General features: G+C 45.7%; 1 protein-coding gene across 3 annotated transcripts in view; it reads right to left on the bottom strand.

The window, feature by feature from the left end:
* Positions 1-440: 440 nt before the first annotated feature.
* The window catches only part of LOC133114487 (rho GTPase-activating protein 12-like), a 43606-nt gene continuing 23494 nt past the window's right edge, over positions 441-20552 (bottom strand). Inside the window, exons 3-19 of one of the 3 annotated variants that reach the window (XM_061223945.1) lie at positions 17995-18516; positions 16682-16888; positions 14791-14871; positions 14162-14302; positions 12001-12087; positions 10900-10959; positions 9185-9252; positions 8704-8791; positions 8002-8103; positions 7617-7715; positions 7243-7306; positions 6022-6153; positions 5000-5098; positions 4355-4432; positions 3646-3780; positions 2599-2704; positions 441-1624 (exon numbers count right to left, since the gene is read on the bottom strand). In XM_061223945.1, coding sequence (XP_061079929.1) covers positions 1447-1624; positions 2599-2704; positions 3646-3780; positions 4355-4432; positions 5000-5098; positions 6022-6153; positions 7243-7306; positions 7617-7715; positions 8002-8103; positions 8704-8791; positions 9185-9252; positions 10900-10959; positions 12001-12087; positions 14162-14302; positions 14791-14871; positions 16682-16888; positions 17995-18516 — 2247 coding nt within the window. In that variant the 3' untranslated portion in view covers positions 441-1446. Of the gene's footprint in view, positions 1625-2598; positions 2705-3645; positions 3781-4354; positions 4433-4999; positions 5099-6021; positions 6154-7242; positions 7307-7616; positions 7716-8001; positions 8104-8703; positions 8792-9184; positions 9253-10860; positions 10960-12000; positions 12088-14161; positions 14303-14790; positions 14872-16681; positions 16889-17994; positions 18517-20552 lie in introns of all 3 variants that reach the window. The other 2 variants (XM_061223944.1, XM_061223946.1) reach the window with 2 other exon arrangements.

A 20552-nucleotide genomic window follows, 5' to 3' on the forward strand; every position in this document is an offset into this window, starting at 1 on the left:
CAGACAGGGTGGTTTGAGTTTATCAGAAACTGCCAATGTCCTGGGATTTTCACACACAACAGTGTCTCCAGTTTGCAAAGAATGGTACGAAAAACAAAAAACATCCAGTGAGCAGCAGTTCTGCAGGCAAAAACAAGACCTTGTTAACGGAAGAGGTCTGAGGAGAAGGGCCAGACTGGTCAAAGCTGACAGGAAGGTGACAGAAATGCAAATAACCACACATCACGACAGTGGTATGCAGAAGAGCATCTCTGAACACACAACGTGTCAAACCTCTAAGTGGATAGGCTACAGCAGCAGAAGACTTAATAAGTCTAATAAATACCTAATAAAGTGCTTACTGAGTGTATATTATACATTTGTGAAGTTTGCTTCCTGCCGATGCACTTTGGCTACCACAACACAATTTCTCATTAAAAAATTCCAGGGCAACTCTGACAAAAATTAAGTTATTATTTATTAAAAGAACATTTATAGGGTAAATCTGCTCTTATGTATGTACAATGTCCATCAAATTTTCCACAAAAAAGCCCTTAGATTTAACACTTTTGTATCATCCAGTTTCCATATAGCAATAACGCTAACAAACAACAGAGTGTAACCACATGCTGTTTAAAGTATGGACCCTCATTAATAACATATAATTTTATAAATGTACTGTGCCCTTTCAATACAAAGTAGCTACAACAAGATACAACAAGATATTTTTCCTCTTTAAATGTTTAGAAAAGTTGTACAATACACATGAAGCAATCGACCGTCCCTTTCACATTAAGGCCCTTTTATATCAAGGTAACATACCTTTGGAGGTATCTTGCATATTAAACCATCATTACAATGTTTTATGGAATATAGCAACTCGGCGGCATAATCCATGTTTCATAAACCTTCCCATGGCTGACTGTGGTGAAATCCAGAAATCCAGATAATGGTATTGCTGGGAGCAGCACGTGTATGCCACAAAATCAGCAAATGTCATCACGTGAGCTGTTAGCCCCAGGCTTCGGAAAGGCATCCAAAAACACCAAGGCATTTGGTTAGCGCAGCATTGCGATGAGTAGCCAAAAACGCCAAAATTTTGGTCCAGACAGTTCTTCTAGTGCTAACAAACTCCATTATCCTAACCTGAGAAGATTAGGAGTACCAAAACGGGGGGATAGGGAAATGAAATGTGGAAGAAAGAAGGCAGGACCGACAGACACTTGGAGATGGAGATCGACACAACAGACAATAAAAAAAACCCCACCAATTTAAAATAAACAAATGCAAAAAAGCCAGCTATTGAGCCCTCACTGAGCTCGTCCAAAAGACCCCCTGTGCAGTCCCCACCCAGCCCCACTGTCCCTTGCTTTAACCTGAGTCCCCTTGCATTTTTTTCCACCTGTCCCCTGTCCCCTGCCCCCTGCCCCCTGCCGCATCCCGTGTCCGCGATCAGACTCTGGATTCTCAGTCTTGGCCGAAGATTTGTTGGTATTCGTTGAGGATGAGCTCCACGATTTGGCTCTGGAAGATCATGTGCATGGTCATGTTGGCCGACTCGGTTTCGGGACGAAGCAGCGTGGGGCCGAAGACGATGGCCACGCTCTGCACCGACATGCGGTTCTCGTCGCCGTGGGCCACCACCCTGCGGGAAGGACAAGGGAATCATGGGATTGCGTGCGACAGCGTCGGATGTTTTAATGAAGATGTCTATCCTTCATTTTGGTAGATTTAGCTGCACTGAAAGCCGAAGAATAAGCCAAACTCAATGAGTATTTTAGTCTTGAAGTCTTATTTCCATTAAGTTTTTTTTTTTTGCAAAAGAAGACAAAAATATTGCCAATGAGTGTGACTCATTTCACAATTTGCTAGCGGAGTAAGAAAATATAACTTGTCGAGAAACCAGTAACTTAAAATAAGCTAATATTTTCTAATTAAGGATTTTAACTCTCATTACGAGACAAACCCACTGTAATTTTTTATAGTGTGTGGTCGCCAGTTGTCACTAAATTTCACACTCCAACTACCAGATTTACATTCAAAATGAAGCTATTCTATAGGAGCACATCTGCTTTATTTTTCTCAGTAATAATCCAGCTGCAGTATATATGGAGGATGAAAATGGCCTAAAGACACCCAACAATGTCGTCTGACACGGTAATATTGAGAAACAGATTTTAAAGATGCTTCTTGGATTTTAGATGCTTGCTCTTCCACATTAGGGACATATAATCCCTAGCCCTCTAGTGTTTTACATGTCTTCAAATTTGAGAATATATGGTGCGAATGTCGCCCCAGACACGACTCGTTTAAAACACCATAGAAAAGATACAGTTATGAAGGTAAACACATTAACATAACATAACATACATAAAGCATCTTCTGCTTAGTTTGCCTAAAAGCTAAACGGTATCTAGCACTGTATCAAGCCTGGTCTTAAAAAAACCCAGTTCTGTCTCCAATACATGTAATCGGTATTGCTACAAATAAGCTATCATGAGAAGGTAAGAAATAGGTTTTTTTGTGGTTTTTTCATATGAAAAGAAAACAGGATTGACACTAAGAGCACTGGGACTCCTCAGTAGCAGGAGAGCAGACAGGTATGGAGGACGCACTCACTTGATTAAATGGCTGAAAAGGGCCTTCATGGTTTCCAGGTTGGGCAGGGGGAGACCCTTAACCAGGTCGTGAATGAAAGACACCTTCTGTCTTTTATCACTGACTTCTGCACAAGAAAACAAACAACCACAAGGGGGAACGAAATCAACCGACCACTTCTCAATTCAATTCATATTATACATTTACATGTGCAACAGGAGTAACGGAGCTTATAGTACAAGTGGAACATTGTGCTCATATTATTGGATTGGATCCCATAGTACCGGTGGACCACAGTGCTAACAGCGTTACAGCTTCTGGCACACGTGAAACATGACTCAAACGCAATGGAATTTATAGAGCAGGTGGAACATTACGTCACACTTTTATCTGTTATCCAGAGTGACTCAAATGTGCTCCATACAGCTGAAAAGAATGCCACCAGCAATAGAAAGTATTGTCAATGTTTATAAAAAAAATAAAAAAAAGTTTCTATATTTTGTCCCCGATTTCTTCCCAACCTGAACTCAACCGAAATCAACTGAACTCCCGCAGCAGAGGAGACGGCCGCGTAGGCACACGACTCGATTCTCCCTTCTTTCCACACCGCAGACGTGCCACCGATTACACACTGCCCACGTCACTGGAGGATAACGAGGACGGCATATTCTCGGCTTGTGCACTGACCAGCAGTGGGCGCTAGAGAGCAATACGACCGGCTTACACGCGGTTATTCCCCAGTGAGGCTGGGCCAATCGTTGCCCCATTAATACAGACCTCTGGCCAATGGTGTGGCTGGGACTCAAACACCCAGTCGTAGGGCTGACATTTTTGCTGTCAGAGCCATTTGAAGGCCACTTATTGTAAACGCTGAACAGGAAGTCACCAGTTTCAGGGTAGGGCTCAGGATCTAAATCCTGGCCAGGATTTCTTTCCTCCCGGGTAATCAACCGAACAAATAGTGTTCCTGATTGGCCAGACTGGCGTCCCACCTGACCCCCAGGTGAGGGGAGCGGGTGAAACCGTGATTTGAGGAGGGGGGGGTGAGGCAGGAGGGGGGGCGCTTACGGATGGCGGCGATGAAGCGGTCGAAGCTGCTGAAGGGGAAGAGAGGCTCGGGAAGCTCCCTGAAAAACAGCTTCAGGGCTCCCGTTATCACGTGGATCTCCTCCCACTGCCCGTCGTCCAAGTCCAGGTTCTCCTCTGAGGGACAGGGGGGGGCAGAACAACACTGAGTCCAAGAGTGCGTCCAAATACTCGAAAAATTAATCCTCCTGTCCTCCACTCATCTCCTCCCCACATAGTTTGAGATAGGAGAATGGGATGAGTGGAGGAAAGGAGGATATTTTTTAGTATCGGGATGCACTCCGAGTCTAACGGTCTGCAGCTTCCCTCCACAATGCATTTCCAAGGCCATAGGTCAAAGGTCGGAGCTCTACATAGAAGCAATGCTCCCAACACTAGTCAAAAGCACAACGTCACTGCAAATATGTTCATAATCCAGATGGATGTGCTGTAATTGGCTCTAAAATAAACTGAAATTCATTTGAAGAAAAATGAAAAGGAAGGGAAGAGAGGAACAAAACACAACAGCAAATAGAAAAAGAGAGCAAAATGAAACGACTGAAAGAAAGAAAGAATGAAAGACTCAAGGCTCTCCGGCCACAGTGAACGGTCTGGCTGCAGCAGGCTGTAAGTTCTCCTGAGTGAACAGTAATAAGCAGGCCGTAAATTCTCCTAAGTGAAGGAGTGCTGAGGCTCACGCAGAGACCCTTACCGTGATCCGCTTTGTGGCGCAGCTTCTGTATAACGGCCAGGTTTCCGCTCACTCTGTAGATCCCGTCCACGCCCAAGCCTGTTTGTTCCGCACGTGAGAGACACGTAAATGAGTCAATATCCATCAAATGAGCCAATATCCATCAAATGAGCCAATCTCTATCAAGTGAGTCAATCTCCATCAAATGAGCCAATCTCCATCAAATGAGTCAATCTCCATCAAATGAGTCAATCTCCATCAAGTGAGTCAATCTCCATCAAATGAGTCAATCTCCATCAAATGATCCAATCTCCATTAAGTGAGTCAATCTCCATCAAATGAGTCAATCTCCATCAAATGAGTCAATCTCCATCAAATGAGTCAATCTCTATCAAGTGAGTCAATCTCCATCAAATGAGTCAATCAACTCAACTCCAATCTAATCAACTCATGTTAGCATTGGCATGCAAAACAGTTGTTGAAACACATGTTGAAATACGGAAAGGAAAAACAAATGAATAATCAATTTGAACTCTTTAGTTACAATATACTACGAGTTTTAAATAATGAAAATCACAAACTTCACTTTTTTACCTAAAAATATTCAGGCAAGTGTTCCTCGAATTTTAGAAATGTATGACGTCTCAATAAAAACAAATTGCCCACCTCGTTTCTCCACGGACGTGATGCACTTCTCAACGAAGCGCGGGATATTGGTGTTCTCCCGATAACACAGAATGTCCAGATGGCAGCCAAAGACATTATCTGGAGAGCAACCATAGAGCAATATGTATTCATTAGTTCAATGCAGCCCTGCGATGGACTGGCGACCTGTCCAGGGTGTATTCCTGTGTATGCTGTATGTATGCTGGGATAGACTCCAGCCCCCCTGCGACCCTGTTCAGGATAAGCTGGTTAAGATAATGGATAGATGGATAGATAGTTCAATGCAGTTAGCAGTATACAGGTTGGGGGTTATGCTAACTGCATAGCGACTTCTAGCACGTAGCCCTTTTTTCCATGGCACTGCTGCGTTTGTATACATGTATGGAATTTGTCCTGCGTTTCACTCTGCACTAGCGTCTGCTAAATCACGCTATATAGTGTAATAGGTGTCATCAAAGATGATACAGCTAAGCAGAAACGTAAAGCTAAGAGCAGGACGATTCAAAATGGCTGCCATGGGGCCACTATCAGAGGTACTCTTACCCTTTTTTTATGCTGAGAGGTAAACGAACACAACAGCGGCAGAATAACAGTAACAGTATTAGCCGTGCACGATGAAGACACACACATAAAGTACATATCTCTGAATACATTATTTCATAAATAGTACCTGCTGCAAAAGACTTCTGTACACCTACTGCAAGGTGTGCATATGTATGTGGAATCCCACACACTGTAGAAACGCGTCAGGGATCTCCTGATGAAGGTCAAAATGACCAAAATGTTGTGCGTATGTACAGTATGTATAATTAGATAAATGCATTTCTAAGTGAGGAATTTCTGCGGGGGACTCCTACGTTATATGATAAATAGCACCCCGAAAACCTTTTTTTTTTTCTTTTTTTTTTACTAAATAATTTAGCCCCAGAGAATACATAGTTGAAGAACCCAGGCTTGGCACTTGGAACAGGCGACATCCGTCGCGTGTAGTGTGGCATTTCATCTCGTCACAGTGTCCGCACCTCGGATGTAGCCCTTCTCCTTGACGGACTGCAGCGTGGGCCTCCTCTGCAGGAACTTGCGGAGCTTGGTGCGCACCCTGCCCTGGTCCGTCTCACTGCTGTGGCCGGAGGAGGTGGTGCTCTGCCTGTTGGCTGTGGGACAGACGGACACCATCACCGCCCACCCCCAGAGCAGGAGGGAGCCACTGCGCGCCCTGCCCTGGTCACATCCCCTCGGAAAAGGTCACCATGGATTCCGTGGACCAATGAGATGGGCCGATTCTGGAGTGCAGGGGGCTAGCCTGTAGCCTAGTGGCTAAGGTACTGCCACACACCGCAGCCCCAATAGTTTGGCGGTTAAAGCCCCGGTGTAACTACGATAAGGTGCACACAGCCGTTGGGCCCTTGAGCAACATTACATTATTATATTATTGGCATTTGGCAGATGCTCATATCCAGAGTGACTTACAGTTGATTAGACCAAGCAGGAGACAATCCTCCCCTGGAGCAATGCAGGGCAATGCAGGATCCAGTCATTTACCTTAACCACTATGCTACAGGCCGCCCCCAACCGCCCCCAACGCCCTTAACTCTGCATTGCTCCGGGGGGGATTGTCCCCTGCTTAGTCGAATCAACTGTAAGTTGCTTTTGGATAAAGGGTCAGCTGAATAACAAATTATAATGCTGAATGTTTAAAAAGTTCTGCCTCAAGTCACTAAAGCTGAAAGATTAACTTTAGCAGAAAGGGATGAAATGTTAACATAACACAATGATGAAAACCGGCCATTCAACCCAACAATGCTCCCCATTAACCTACCACTAGGTACCTCATGCTCCCAGCGTACCTACAGTCCAAGTATCTGTCGCTGTATGAAGCCTGGTGTCTCACGTACAGGACCTCCTCTTGTATAAAGCCTGGTGTTTGTTGGTGTTTGTGTCTTATGTACAGGACCTCCTCTTGATGTACAGGACCTCCTCTTGTATAAAGCCTGGTGTTTGTATCTTATGTACAGGACCTCCTCTGGTATAAAGCCTGGTGTTTGTGTCTGATGTACAGGACCTCCTCTTGTATAAAGCCTGGTGTTTGTGTCTCACGAACAGGACCTCCTCTTGTATAAAGTCTGGTGTTTGTGTCTTATGTACAGGACCTCCTCTTGTATAAAGCCTGGTGTTTGTGTCTCACGAACAGGACCTCCTCTTGTATAAAGCCTGGTGTTTGTTGGTGTTTGTGTCTTACGTACAGGACCTCCTCTTGTCGTCTGAATCCTCGTCATCCTCATCCTCTTCAGAGTGATGCTCGAGATCCTAGTGGAGAAAAAAATAAAAGGCCCAGTCACATACAGCCCCAGCCATCATCATCATCATCATCATCATCATCATCATCATCATCATTATTATTATTATTATTACTGAGTCCTTCATCCAGTGCAATTTACACAGTTTACAGTCCAGTGCAATTGCAATTAAAACAAATGGAATATATATATATATATATATATAAAATCTGGATATTAAACCAATTCTGTTCAAGTCCCCAGCTGAACCGGCCCACCCATGTCAGCAGGGTGGAGGTCCTGGGGCCGATGGTCCTGCTGCACCCCTACCCTCCACTCACCAGCTGGCGGATGGTCTCCACGATCACTTTGTACCAGTCGCTGATGATGCTCTCCGTGTCGTACTGCACCAGGTAATCAGACCCGTGCCGCGTCTTCAACTGCCGGGAGACGGACGCCGATATCAGAGCGATACAGTCATAGTCTGCCGTGAGACCGCGCAGTGGGCGTGGTCACCGCGTGACAGGTCACATGACGAAACCCGTAAAAAAACCAGCCGGAGAACATCATTGTGTTCCTCCACCAATCTTTTCACCAATAGTAAAATTAGATTGCTACATGCCTTGAATATTTGCTACCAAAAGTATTTCCAGGTTGTGTTGTTCTTTCGGAACAGCCTGGGTCGTATAGCAACCATTATTCTGTACATTCAGTGCATCTGCATACCTCCAGGACGTGCTTCTTGCTGGATTTGTCCTTCGAGGCCCAATGAACATTCGCCCCTCGTAACTCCACCGTGAATTCTGGGACGATCTGATTGCTTTTGTTCTACGGAGAGAGGCGCGGTAATCAGCAGCTACAATCATCATGACTGCCGAACCCTTTAGACATTCACCAAGCTTATTTTCAAGTTTACAATCCATTTTTCATGTACATAAATATTTTTGACATAAAAACAACATATGTCCTTCTTGTCCTCCATGACATCATAGGAGAGATATTTCACATTGGTACTGTATGCTGACAAAAACAACACCATTTAATATTTTCCTTCAGAAACACATAGAAGACACATAGTTGGGTTACTTCAGTAACACCTGCTAATGCCAGATAAAATGGGAGCCCGACCTTTTCTCCCTCGCCGTCTGTCTGTCTGTCTGTCTGTCTGTCTGTCTGTCTGTCTGTCTGTCTGTCTGTCTGTCTGTCTGTCTGTCTGTCTGTCTGTCTGTCTGTCTGTCTGTCTGTCTGTCTGTCTGTCTGTCTGTCTGTCTGTCTGTCTGTCTGTCTGTCTGTCTGTCTGTCTGTCTGTCTTAAACCCGACCCCTCCCAGGCTGCTGTTGGGAGGGAGAGGGGGTCCTCCCACACAGAAAACTCCAGCAGTGGGGAATGTTATCCTACGAAGTCGCCGATCGGGTGGCAGAGTCTCACCGCGTTTCCAGTGGGAGCGGACTTCGGGTCTTTGTGGAAAGTCAGAACTCCACCGTGCAGGACAGTCCAGGACTGAGCCCAGTTCTTCCTGCCAGAGAGAAGGCAACGCAAGATTTACAGACCGTTCATTCACAGACCGCACATTCACAGTACGGGTTGGATAGGTCATGCAATATATGTATATATACACACACAGTGAGCTCCATAATGTTTGGGACAAAGAAATACGTTTTTCCTAGATTTGGCTCTGTACTCCACACTTTTAGATTTGCAGTCAAACAATTCACATTTGGTGAAGTGTCCGCTTGAGTATTTATATACATTTTATAAATGGTTTTCCCATAAGTTACAGCATGTTTTATAAATACACCCCCTGCCCCCATATATAAATCTCCTCCTGCTCCGGATCCATTTCAGGCCGGATAAAAGCCCGCTAAGGCCGAGGGCGGAAAGCGGAAAATGAGCGGAAAGCCGGGAATACCTCAGCCGTTTCCCATTCTCCGCTATCTTGGTTTTGTTGAGAATTCCGGCTTTTTCCAAAGTCTGGGCCTAAAAAAAGACATAAAATGCAAAAATGCAAAAACCAAAAAACAAGTTAATCTCAAAAAGGATTTTCGTCTCAAATTGAAACTTAAAATCTTCACCACTTAAAATACCACTTGTCAAGCAAACAGTCACTTAAAACAATCTAATATCTTCTACTCTAGAGAAAAATAGTTTTTGGGCTGCTTTTACAGAGACAGATTAAACTTAGTCCTGGACTAAATTGAGATTTGTATGTGGATGGAGAATTTAAGTCGAGGACTAGACTTATCTGTCTATGAAACTATTTTTTTGTAGAAACATGTCATCAGAGATCTTGAAAAACACACAAGTGAGGAACAGTATGTTTCAGGAGCTGAGTATATCCCTGTGTCCTACAAGAAGCATGGTTTGCATCAGAGCCCCTGTCCTTCGAGTCCAATGATTGACCGGACATTGGGAAATTGAGAGTATTACAATCGTTCAACGTTGTAATGCAAAGAAGACTGGGATTGGTGAGTGCAGGCGTAAGGTAAGTCACTCTCCTTTGGAATGTTTATTCTCAACATTAACAAGTCAGTGTTCTAGAAGTCACCAGTAGTGACTGTGACATCAGCGTTAGAATGTTGAGTGAACACTCCGTGATCCGACACCTTGACAGGTTAAGGCTCTGAGAACCTTACAGGTGAGCGTGTGCTTCTGTGCACACATGCATTCAGCGTGGAGCGTACGTTAATCAGCCATCTCTGAGGTCCGCCATCTTACAGCACATCGCGTTTAGACACTGCTTGGATGCCAAATTCTGTCAAATTCTGCCGCCAGCCTAGTGTTATTAGCACTTAAAATGCAATAAAAGTCAGGATTCATTTTTGACATGAAAATTCACTCAGTACATCTTCCAGATTGTAAACTGATTTTCATAAACAATTAAGATGGCTTTTGTGAAAATATTCAATATTCCGAGTCAAAAAATTGTTTGCGTTTCAAATACACTACGTCATGTTTAGTATAACTGCACCATTTACACTAGTCACTATGTAATGGAAGCATCTTGTTGTCTTGGGTTTAATTGGCAGCAAAGTGTACGTAGTTAGAGGTGTCAGAGGTTGAAATATGGAGAATATAAAATCCGTGCTGACATTTGTATCGAGTCACTCAAGGCACAAATATACACTGCAAAAAATAAGAAAATTAAGAACGTTGGTCTTATATTAAGACTTAAAATCTTATCTCTTTTCCTTTTTTGCGAATTAAGACAAAAATATTGCCAATGAGGTAAGTCGGTTTGACTTTGCCAATGGAATAATGTAACTTGTCAAGCAAACATGAACTTAAAACAAGGTAATATAAATAAATAAAAAAGAATAAGATCTTAAGTCTTAGTACAAGACTAAAATGCTTGTTAAGGTGGTCACTTTTTGCAGTGTACATTTTATTTCCAACTGTAAAAAAAAGAAGTTCCCAAATAAACTTTTTTTACTCGAGTTAGTATGCAAGCCTCCTGACTGCCCATAGCAGTTATTATTTTAAGAAAAACCTTCACATATGATAAAGCACTTTCCCATACAGTATATGGTGTTATAACAGCAGTTATTAGCAACCGCCACCAAGCCCAAACCCAGTTCCCATGCGCACCCAGCTTTTCTCAGGCCCGGTTGAGGCGTTAGAACCCACATGCTGTTGAGAGTCTGAACTCTGATTGGACGGGGTCCTCTGGTGTCTGAACCTATCAGGCTTGGAGAGAGAGAAACAAGACACGGTTGGGGGGGGAGGGGGTCATAGCACAAGGTTTGTCACGACATGAGGTTATGGCACCAGATAGATTCTGTGGCACTGTCACCCTTTAAAGTATCTTAGTATTGAGGGCAATTCCACTGTAACTGACCTTACAACTGCTGGATATCTGGGTGATAAAGCCCAGTACAGATACATAAGATACTGACATGCTCTTATAACCTGCAGTATAACCCCCCCTCTTGTCAGTCTCTATTATGTAGCTGTATCGGGCTTTACTACTGAAATATGGGGCGACATGGCTCAGGCAGTAAGAGCAGTCGTCTGACAGTCGGAGGGTTGCCGGTTCGATCCCCCGCCCGGGCTGTGTCGAAGTGTCCCTGAGCAAGACACCTAACCCCCAAAAAATGCTCCTGACAAGCTGGTCGGCGCCTTGCATGGCAGCCAATCGCCGTTGGTGTGTATGAATGGGTGAATGAGAAGCATCAATTGTACAGCGCTTTGGATAAAAGGAGCTATATAAATGCCAACCATTTACCAAATATCCAGCAGTTGTAACGTCAGTTACCACGGAGGTGCCCTTCAGGGTTCGTCTGAACTCTGCAGTCAGTGCCCTCGTGCAAGCGCAGACTGAAGACCCATCTCTTCAGGCTACACCTTTCCCTCCCCAACTCACCACCATGATTAGCCTTCGACTGTAATGGCACTTATGTATAGATTGTATAGATATTGTTACTTGTATAGGTATTGTTGTTTTTTATTGGCTGTTGTATTGTTGTATTCTAGCTGCCAACTGTGGTATGCTAGTTTGAAAGTTGATTGTACTCTTCAAGGGTTCTGATTTTCTGTATGTTTACACTTAGGACTCGGAACTGTACTGTCCTCTCAGGTCCTCTTTGCACTTGTTCTTGTGTTTGATTTGCACTTTGTTGTACGTCGCTCAGGATAAGAGCGTCTGCTAAATGCCATGTAATGTAATGTAATGTAATGTAATGTAATGCCATGTAATGTAATGTAATGTAATGTGCAGACAGGACATACCTGGTGAAGTAACTCTGGGGAATTCCCCGAGCTGAAGGCATCACTGCTGTAGTCTGAGATCTTCCTCACGTGCGTGGGGAAGAACTTCTACATGGGAGAGAGGGGAGAGGGGGAGAGGGAGAGAGGGGGAGAGGGCAGAGGGGAGAGGGGAAGGGGAAGAGGGAGAGGGAGAGGGGGAGGGGGGATGGGAAAGAGGAGGAGAGGAGGAGAGGGGAGAGGGAGAGAGGGGATGAGAGCGGGAGAGAGGAGGAGAGGGAGAGGGGAGAAGGAGAGAGTGGGAGAGAGGGAGAGAGGGGGAGAGCAGGAGAGCGGGAGAGAGGGAGAGAGCGGGTTATTCACGTCAGCTGTACGCAGTCGATGGCAAACCCGATACATGATGTATTCCAATGAGACAGCGAAGGAAAGCTCTGCCCGTGTTTAACACCACACCCACACCCTCCGACAGAATTCTCACGCTGTTTACAGTGGTCCGCAGCAGTGGGACGAACCGGATGTTGTCAACGTGCATTATTGTTGTCCCATCCTTTCTATTTTCCAGCGCAGGTAACGTTAAGCTAACGAGACAACAAGCCCTCTCCCATTCATCCTTGTGTTGTACCAAACACTTTTTCTAAATAATACAACCATACCACCAGAGCAACGTTTACATGACGTTTACCACCTTGGTCTGTAGCTTTTGCACCTGTTCATGTAAACATGTAAATACTGCAATAGTATCATCACCACTGCAGAATGTATGACCCAGCATCCTCAAATAGAACTGGGCTCCTTTTTTAAAATTTTTCTCCCAATTTGGTAGCCAATTGTACCCCGTCTGTTTCAATTAGAACCAGTATTAGATACACCGCCCACACCCCGTCCCTCAGCGGCCCGAAGGAGAGCGACACGCCTTCTTCAAGCCGTCTTGTCTCATGCCCGTGACCGTGATTCCGAGGCGCCCGAGGTGCTTTATTGTGCGGCGATCTACTAACCCTGCCAAGTCCCTCCCTCTGGAGCAGCGAGCCAATTATGCTGCTCCACGTGAGCCGGGCAAACTTGGCTTTTGGCAGGACCGGGAATCGAACCCCGGTCCTCAGTGTGCAACTGCAGCGAACTACAACTGCACCGAACTACAACCGCAAGTTTGAATTAAAAAAAAGGGAGAACTTAAATGTTCAAAATGCAACAATCCAAGGCAAAGCAGTTTGTCTTGAAAAACTTGATACCGCTTGCATGACAATGTAATGTCAAGTCGTGTCAAAAGCAACAGCACACGATGAACAGTCCACGCCCGCCCAGTATTACCACATTACTGCATTGTATTACACAATAACAAATGACAATAACTTGTAAAGCCAGCTCAATTTTCAAACTCTTTGTTTTCACTGACTACAAATCATTCCCATTAAACTGACATAAAAGGTCAGGAAAGCTACGTATGCACCCTTGTACATGGCGCCACTGTCCTCTCGATAATGATTTGATCGGGATCACATGACTTTTATAGCACAAACGGTCTGTTATAGCACAAAATCACTCCTGCTGAAGGGAACATGGGTGTTAGTAAGAGTAATGAGTTCAGAGACTTGCCTGAGGTGGGATTTGAACCCCGGCCTCTCACCCGCCCAAAGATTCCAGAGGCAAACACATTACCACTCAGTGAAAGGTGTTAAGGTGTTATTTTTTTTTAATTTGAGGGTTGCGTCGCCAGAGGGTGTTGCCACAGTAACCTGCTACGAGGTCCGGAGGACTTACACAATGCGTTTAATAGTCTGGGCACAGGAAGTGGCGTACTGTACCCAGCCATGCCGAATGTAATCATGTGACTGCCACGTGAGCTTCCTATTGGTTTCAGAAGGGCTCACAGATCCTACAAAGGCCTTTTTAATGAATTAATAATAATAACACATTTATTTAGTTATTTAGCTGCCCAAGGTAATGTACAGTTGATTAGACTAAGCAGGGGCCAATCCCCCCCAGAGCAATGTGGGGTTAAGGGCCTTGCTCAAGGGCCCAACAGCTGCATAGATGTTATCATGGCTACACCGGGGGCTTGAACCAGCAGTCATGTACGGTAGCCACTAGGCTACAGGCTTTATTTAGCACACCTCACTGCGCTTCACGAGCAAACAGGCCCAGCTACACCGGCACACCTGATAGGGCAGGTGCACCTGTCACTCACCAGCTCTTCCTTAGGTGGGCTGAAAGGGGTGGGGCTGAAAGGGGAGGGGCTTATGGTCTGTCTCCAGTTCTTCAGAACCGGCACCCCCTCAGGCTCCACCCCGTTCCCCACCTTTGGGGAGCTGCTGCCGGGGGCTGGGAGCTGGGGGGTGGGGGGAGGGTGGTGGAACAGGAAGCAACATCCCCATTACATTTCATTACATTACATTAATGGCATTTGGCAGACGCTCTTATCCAGAGCGACGTACAACAAAGTGCAAAGTGCATGCCCATAACCAGGGATAAGTGCGCTGAAAGACCCTAGAAGGAAGTAGAATTACAACTGCTACCAGTACAACAAAGATAAGGACTAGGGCCTAAAATTAATAACGCGTTTGCTTCCTCCACACAAGGACAGACATTCATTTTTTTAAAGGACCGCAGAAATTCACTGTTCCAGGACGTGGCTGAAATACCAGGAAGCTTTTGCACACTAGCACACAAGCTCAACATGATTGCTGTGAACGTCACCAAAAATATATTACAACTCTCATACTGTAATTAATTATCATAGACTAACTGCAATTTGACAGCAGTGATTTGAAGGAACCCAAGCACATTAACCCTTTTTCTCCCAGGTTCTCACACTACCTCAGGCAGGTTCCACTGGGACCGGGACCCGTCTCTCAGGTAGTAGTACGTCTGTCCTCTGTCATCCACCGACTTGATCCACTGCCAGAAACAGAGCACTTAACGTTAGGACAGAAAATGTTGTTACTCAAATCACAGGGCCTGCAACCTGAACTAGGAGTCAGGTGTAAAGCCAGTCTGGGCAACCAGTAACACTAACTGTTCAGTTAATTACCTGGGAGTAAAGAAAACCAGGGCAGGATTTAGACTCGATTTAGGCTAATCTGTGAAATCTCTACCCAGCAAACCAGGCTGGGTGCAAATAAAATGCTCACAGATCCAATTGATTCCTTTAACCCTTTGATGATGGAATGTTTTTTTTTCTCCCAACATTCTGACTAGTCACTGTTCTAGAACTCTAGAACTCTAGAAATCGAGAAGTCTAGAACTGCTTTCTCTTGTCACATCAGCAATATAGTGTTCACCCTGCTGAAAAAAATAGCTCAAGCTAGGTTTTGGAACAGCCGATAGCTGGTTGACCAGTTAGACCAGCTCCATACTCAGCATGGTTTGACCATCTCAAGTTTTGTTTTGAAACAGCAGGTAGCCGGTATTTCAAGCTGGTCATAGCTGGATTTTACACCAGGGCAGTTAAAAGAGTGTAATCACAGGCTTGTTATCCTACACCTTAAAGGGTTAAAAAGGTCTCATTCATGAGCCTCATTTACCCGAAGCTACTTCCCCAGGGAAACTTTCTCATGGGAATAACCGCGGAAACAAACCACAAAGGCACAATAGAGAAATTCTAGCAGGACTCGAAGGGTGGGAATTGTAAAAGTGGCATTAAATATGAAACGTATGTGTCTGAGTTAAACTGGGCATGTGCTCTTGAAAAGAAGTGAAACGGCTAGGTTAGATGCGTGCGAATGGCTAGAACAACGTTCCCACCAAAAAAACACAGAGGCTAACGTCCAAAAGACTCAAGATAACTAGACAATGGAGGAAAAACTTAAATCAACTCATTCTTACCCTTATCAGCTGTCGTTTTTTTTTTGCAAATGATTTCTGGATTATGCAATGGCAAAATAGCAGTGTTTGCAACCACATAATATCTTTCAGTGTACCGTACACTTTCCATAGACACTGCTCTAGTGTACCATGCAGTTGTTATGAGATGCATAAAAAAAATACTGATACATAAATACATACATACATACATAATTCCTTACTGATAACAGAAATATTTAGGAAGAATTTTCTCATTTTTAGAAGCGGAGGAATTGTTTGATCCTCCTGGTGGATTGCAGGCTCATAAACTCTAATACAGTGGCCTCTTCTCAGTTTTGAAAAGGGCAACAGCTTGGCAGTCATTACATCACACGACATTACAGGCATTTGGCTGACGGTCTTATCCAGAGCGAAACCAATGCAAAACCGTGCGTGCGCTGAAAACCAGAGCAGTGCCACGCAACCCTGCGTCCTGCAGACATGTCCAGAGACTGCAGGTGCGCTACACCACCTGATTCCACAAATTATTCTACCTGCTTGGTTCAGATAATAAGCTAAATAGTGAAATCTATTTAGCTTATTAAATAGGGCGGCCTGTAGCGTAGTGGTTAAGGTATATGACTGGGACACTCAAGGTCGGTGGTTCTAATCCCGGTGTAGACACAATGAAATCTGCACAGCCGTCGGGCCCTTGAGCGAGGCCCTTCCAGGGGAAGGATTGTCTCCTGCTTAGTCTAATCAACGGTACGTCGCTCTGGATAAGAGCGTCTGCCAAATGCCAACAATGTAATGTAATGTAATGAAATCTGGTCGTGTAGTGCCGTAGAGGGAAGTATAGTTCCAAGTGCTAGAGTGACCACATGTGGACCCTTGTCCCGGGACCCCTGTCACGTGACCTCCTCACCTGCTCCTGGCTGTGTTCGCTGGTGAACACCATCTTGCCGTCAGGGTCCACCGAACGGGTCCAGCCGGCCAGGGGCTTGGTGTCCAGGCTCACGCGTGGGATGAGCGAGCGCTTCAGCTTGGTGAAGCTGTAGTCTTTGGGGTAGGTAGGGGGTGGCTTTGACTCCGCCTCGTCATCCACGGGGTAGTCCTCGTCCGGGAGGGGAGGCTGGAGAGAGCAGGGACCAGGGACTGGGCCGTCAAACCAAAGCACAACTTTCCACACAGCGCTGTGCACACAGTGAATGGTAAATGGTAAATGGTCGGCATTTACATAGCACCTTTATCCAAAGCGCTGTACAATTGATGCTTTGTATTCACCCATTCATACACATGGCAATTGGCTGCAATGCAAGGCACCAACCAGCTCCTCAGGAGAATTTAGGGGTAAAGTGTCTTGCTCAGGGATACTTCGACACAGCCAAGGTGGGATCGAACTGGCAACCCTCTGACTGCCAGACGTTGTGTACTACGCTGTTACCAGATCAGACCCTGATCCAGGAGAGTCAGAGGCTTTTTTGGTTGGTTTTTGATCAGTAACCAATTTTTTAAGCCAAATAAATCAGGTGCGGTCAGTGTTTTAATGAGTAAATTAACTGTTGAGTCACCATCCCTGGCCTACAGAGCAGCGTTTCCTAAACTGAGGGTCAGGACCGATAATGGGTTGCGGGAGGGTATGAGGTGGGTCCCGGAATGTCATGTATTAGCCTGCACTAGTGTGTGTATATGATGGGTGCCAGGAAGACATGAACTAATTTGGGTCCTGACATTACAAAGGACGTTTGCTAGTTCGATCCTGCCCTGGGTGTGTCGAAGTATCCGTGAGTAAGACAACTAACCCCTAAATGCTCCTGACGTGCTGGTTGGTGCCTTGCATGGCAGCCAATCGCCGTTGGTGTGTGAGTGTGTGTATGAATGGGTGAATGAGAAGCATCAATTCTACAGCGCTTTGGATAAAGGTGCTAAATAAATGCCAGTCTAAGGACCAGTGCTAGAGAGTACTTGATATAATGTCAACATCTTGAAGGTCCCATTGTACTGCTATCGTTAGCTTGGCTATGTACATCCACTCTGTGCAACAGAGGCACCCAGTGTTCTGACAGCTCCAGTGTTTACAGTAAAACCAACACAGCTCCTGTGTTTACAGTAAAACCAACACAGCTCCTGTCTTTACAGTAAAACCGGCACAGCTCCTGTGTTTACAGTAAAACCGGCACAGCTCCAGTATTTACAGTAAAACTCCCTTCAGGGTGAAATTAGGAAGATGCCCCTTACCGGAACGTCCTGCAGGGGGGGCTTGGCCAGGCCCGGGGGCCCCGTGGCCCCGGCTGGGGTGGGCTCGTCCCCCTGGGGCGCCCAGGACGTCTCCCCGGACGCCTGGTTGTAGAAGTAGGGCCTCCCGGTGGCCTCGTCCATGTGCTTCTCCCAGCCGGAGCCCCCCGTGGTGGGGGTGGGCGTGGGGGCCGGAGCCGGGGCCGGGGCCGGGGCTGGGGCAGGGGCAGACGGCGGAGGGGTGGGTTCGGGCGGGGGCTTGGGTTGGCCCTCCTGGGGTGACTCGGGCTCCATGAAGGGGCTGAGGGGGTTGTCCCAGGTGGACTGGCCCGAGGCGCGGTGAAAGTAGTACTCCTTCCCGCTGTCCCGGTCAGTGTGCACCTCCCATTCGTCCGAATCGGCGGAGAGGTGCCGGGCCCCTCCGGGGGACGGGGAGGGGGAGGGGGGCAGGGCCAGACGGGGGCCGGTCTTGCTCAGATCGGGAACGTTGGGGGAAAGCGCGGTGTTGGGGCTGGAGCTCCCCGTCTGCAGAGGGAGTGGGGTAGAGGTCAGAGGTCAGTCATGGGACACACTGTGCGGCAGCCTGTAGCCTAGCGGCTAAGGTACATTTCTGGGACCCGGAAGGTTGGTGGTTCAAGCCCCGGTGTTGCCACGAAAAAAACTCATTAGCTCATTAGCTAACTCTGGCACATTTACATTGATGTGGAAATTGAAAAATGTTGATTCATGTGCACTGTCCCTGATAAATTTCACAGCCACAGTCATATCCAAATAAAAGCACCACACAGTCAATAATCATCTTGGTGGTTATTTTAAAAGTTAAAAGTTCATTTTCATGAATGTGTTTAGAAACACATGAAAGAACTGGAGGACTGCAGTGTCTGCTGGTCTTTCCTTTCAATCAATTACAGTTTGCCTTTAAAATAAGGTGTAGGTATTTTAGGCGAACGACGTATCAATGTTGGAAATAAAACACTCTCCTAACGAAGCACCAAAACCCAGCAGACACTATATTTGACATTTGAGGTCCGTGCCTTAAAACGTCGCACTGCAGTCGAAAAAACTAAATGAATATCCGCAATACTGGATCCTCACAACACTGGTGAATTTTGAGACCAAAGCGATCCTTTCAAATTGCGTTCCTATGTTTGCACAGGAATTCTCTGCTCAAACTGGACCCCACCCCTACACCCTGCCCGTCTCGAGGCCCGCGCAGGTAAACTGCACCTTTGCCAGATTCCAGGAGAAAGAATTGGAGAGAACGGGAACAGGGAGTATCATTGTACAGGGCCTCAAACTGCCCGGAGAGCCACAAAGACACGGAGGATCATATTCCCCTCTCCCGAGCTCCGATAGACCTGCTTCTGTCACCCTTCGGAGGAGTTAACATGCAAAACACTGCACTTCCATGAGGAACTAAAATGACATTCACTAACATAGCTACAGCGTATTCAAAAGGGGGTTACGAGTAGGGTGACCTCATTCCCATGACCACTGTTTATACAATGCTCGCCTTTAAACATACACGACACAGGGCTTTTTAGCCACTGTCACTATTTCAAATGCTTAAAGGAAATGAAAAAAAAAAAAACTATTCCATTTTGTGCAACGCTGCGTATGTCTGTGGTAAGGCCTTAAAACATCGGCTTGAACCCTCCAATTCACACGATGCAGTTACATACCTGTGAATTAAAAAAAGACATACTATATATGCCTCATCGGATCAGGTCAGCCCAGCTGAGCGAGTGTTTTTTTTTCAGCCTAACCGTAATGGTCTTTACAGGAGTGCATCTGGCCTAACCACACAGCAGTCTAACTAGACCGTAAATACAGTCTGAAGACAGGAACAGGTTTTAGTAGCAGCCCATGCACAGCAGCAAAAAACAAGTCAGTCTCAACAAGTATTTTAGTTACATTACATTACATTAATGGCATTTGGCAGACGCTCTTATCCAGAGCGACGTACAACAAAGTGCATACCCATAACCAGGGATAAGTGCACTGAAAGACCCGAGAGGGAAGTACAATTTCAACTGCTACCTGTACAACAAAAGATAAGGACCAGGGCCTATTTGATTTTTTTAGTCTTACTTCAAATCTCATTTCTTCAAAACACTTTGCCAATGAGGTGAGAAAAAATTCACCAGTGTTGTGAGGTGAGACAGATACAAGATACAAATTCCATGATAAAAGTCCACTTTTCAAGCAAACAGTGACTTAAAACAAGCTTATATTTCCTACTTGAGAAAAAAATGTAATAAGATTTTAACTCTAATTACAAGACTAAAGCACTTTCGACAGGCTTTTTATGCAGTGCAACTTTTGTGTTGAAGGCGCTGTGAATGAAACATCAAAGAACAATCCCAATCCCCCTCTATCCCGCATACCACATTCTCAGCCAATAATGTTCCTGCTTTACTGAAGAGGGCGGCCTGTAGTGTAGTGGTTAAGGTGAAGGACTGGGACATGCAAGATCGGAGGTTCTAAGCCCGGTGTAGCCACAATAAGATCCGCACAGCCGTTGGGCCCTTGAGCAAGGCCCTTAACCCTGCATTGCTCCA

Source organism: Conger conger, chromosome 16, assembly GCF_963514075.1.
Source record: "Conger conger chromosome 16, fConCon1.1, whole genome shotgun sequence".
Classification (NCBI taxonomy): Eukaryota; Metazoa; Chordata; class Actinopteri; order Anguilliformes; family Congridae; genus Conger; species Conger conger.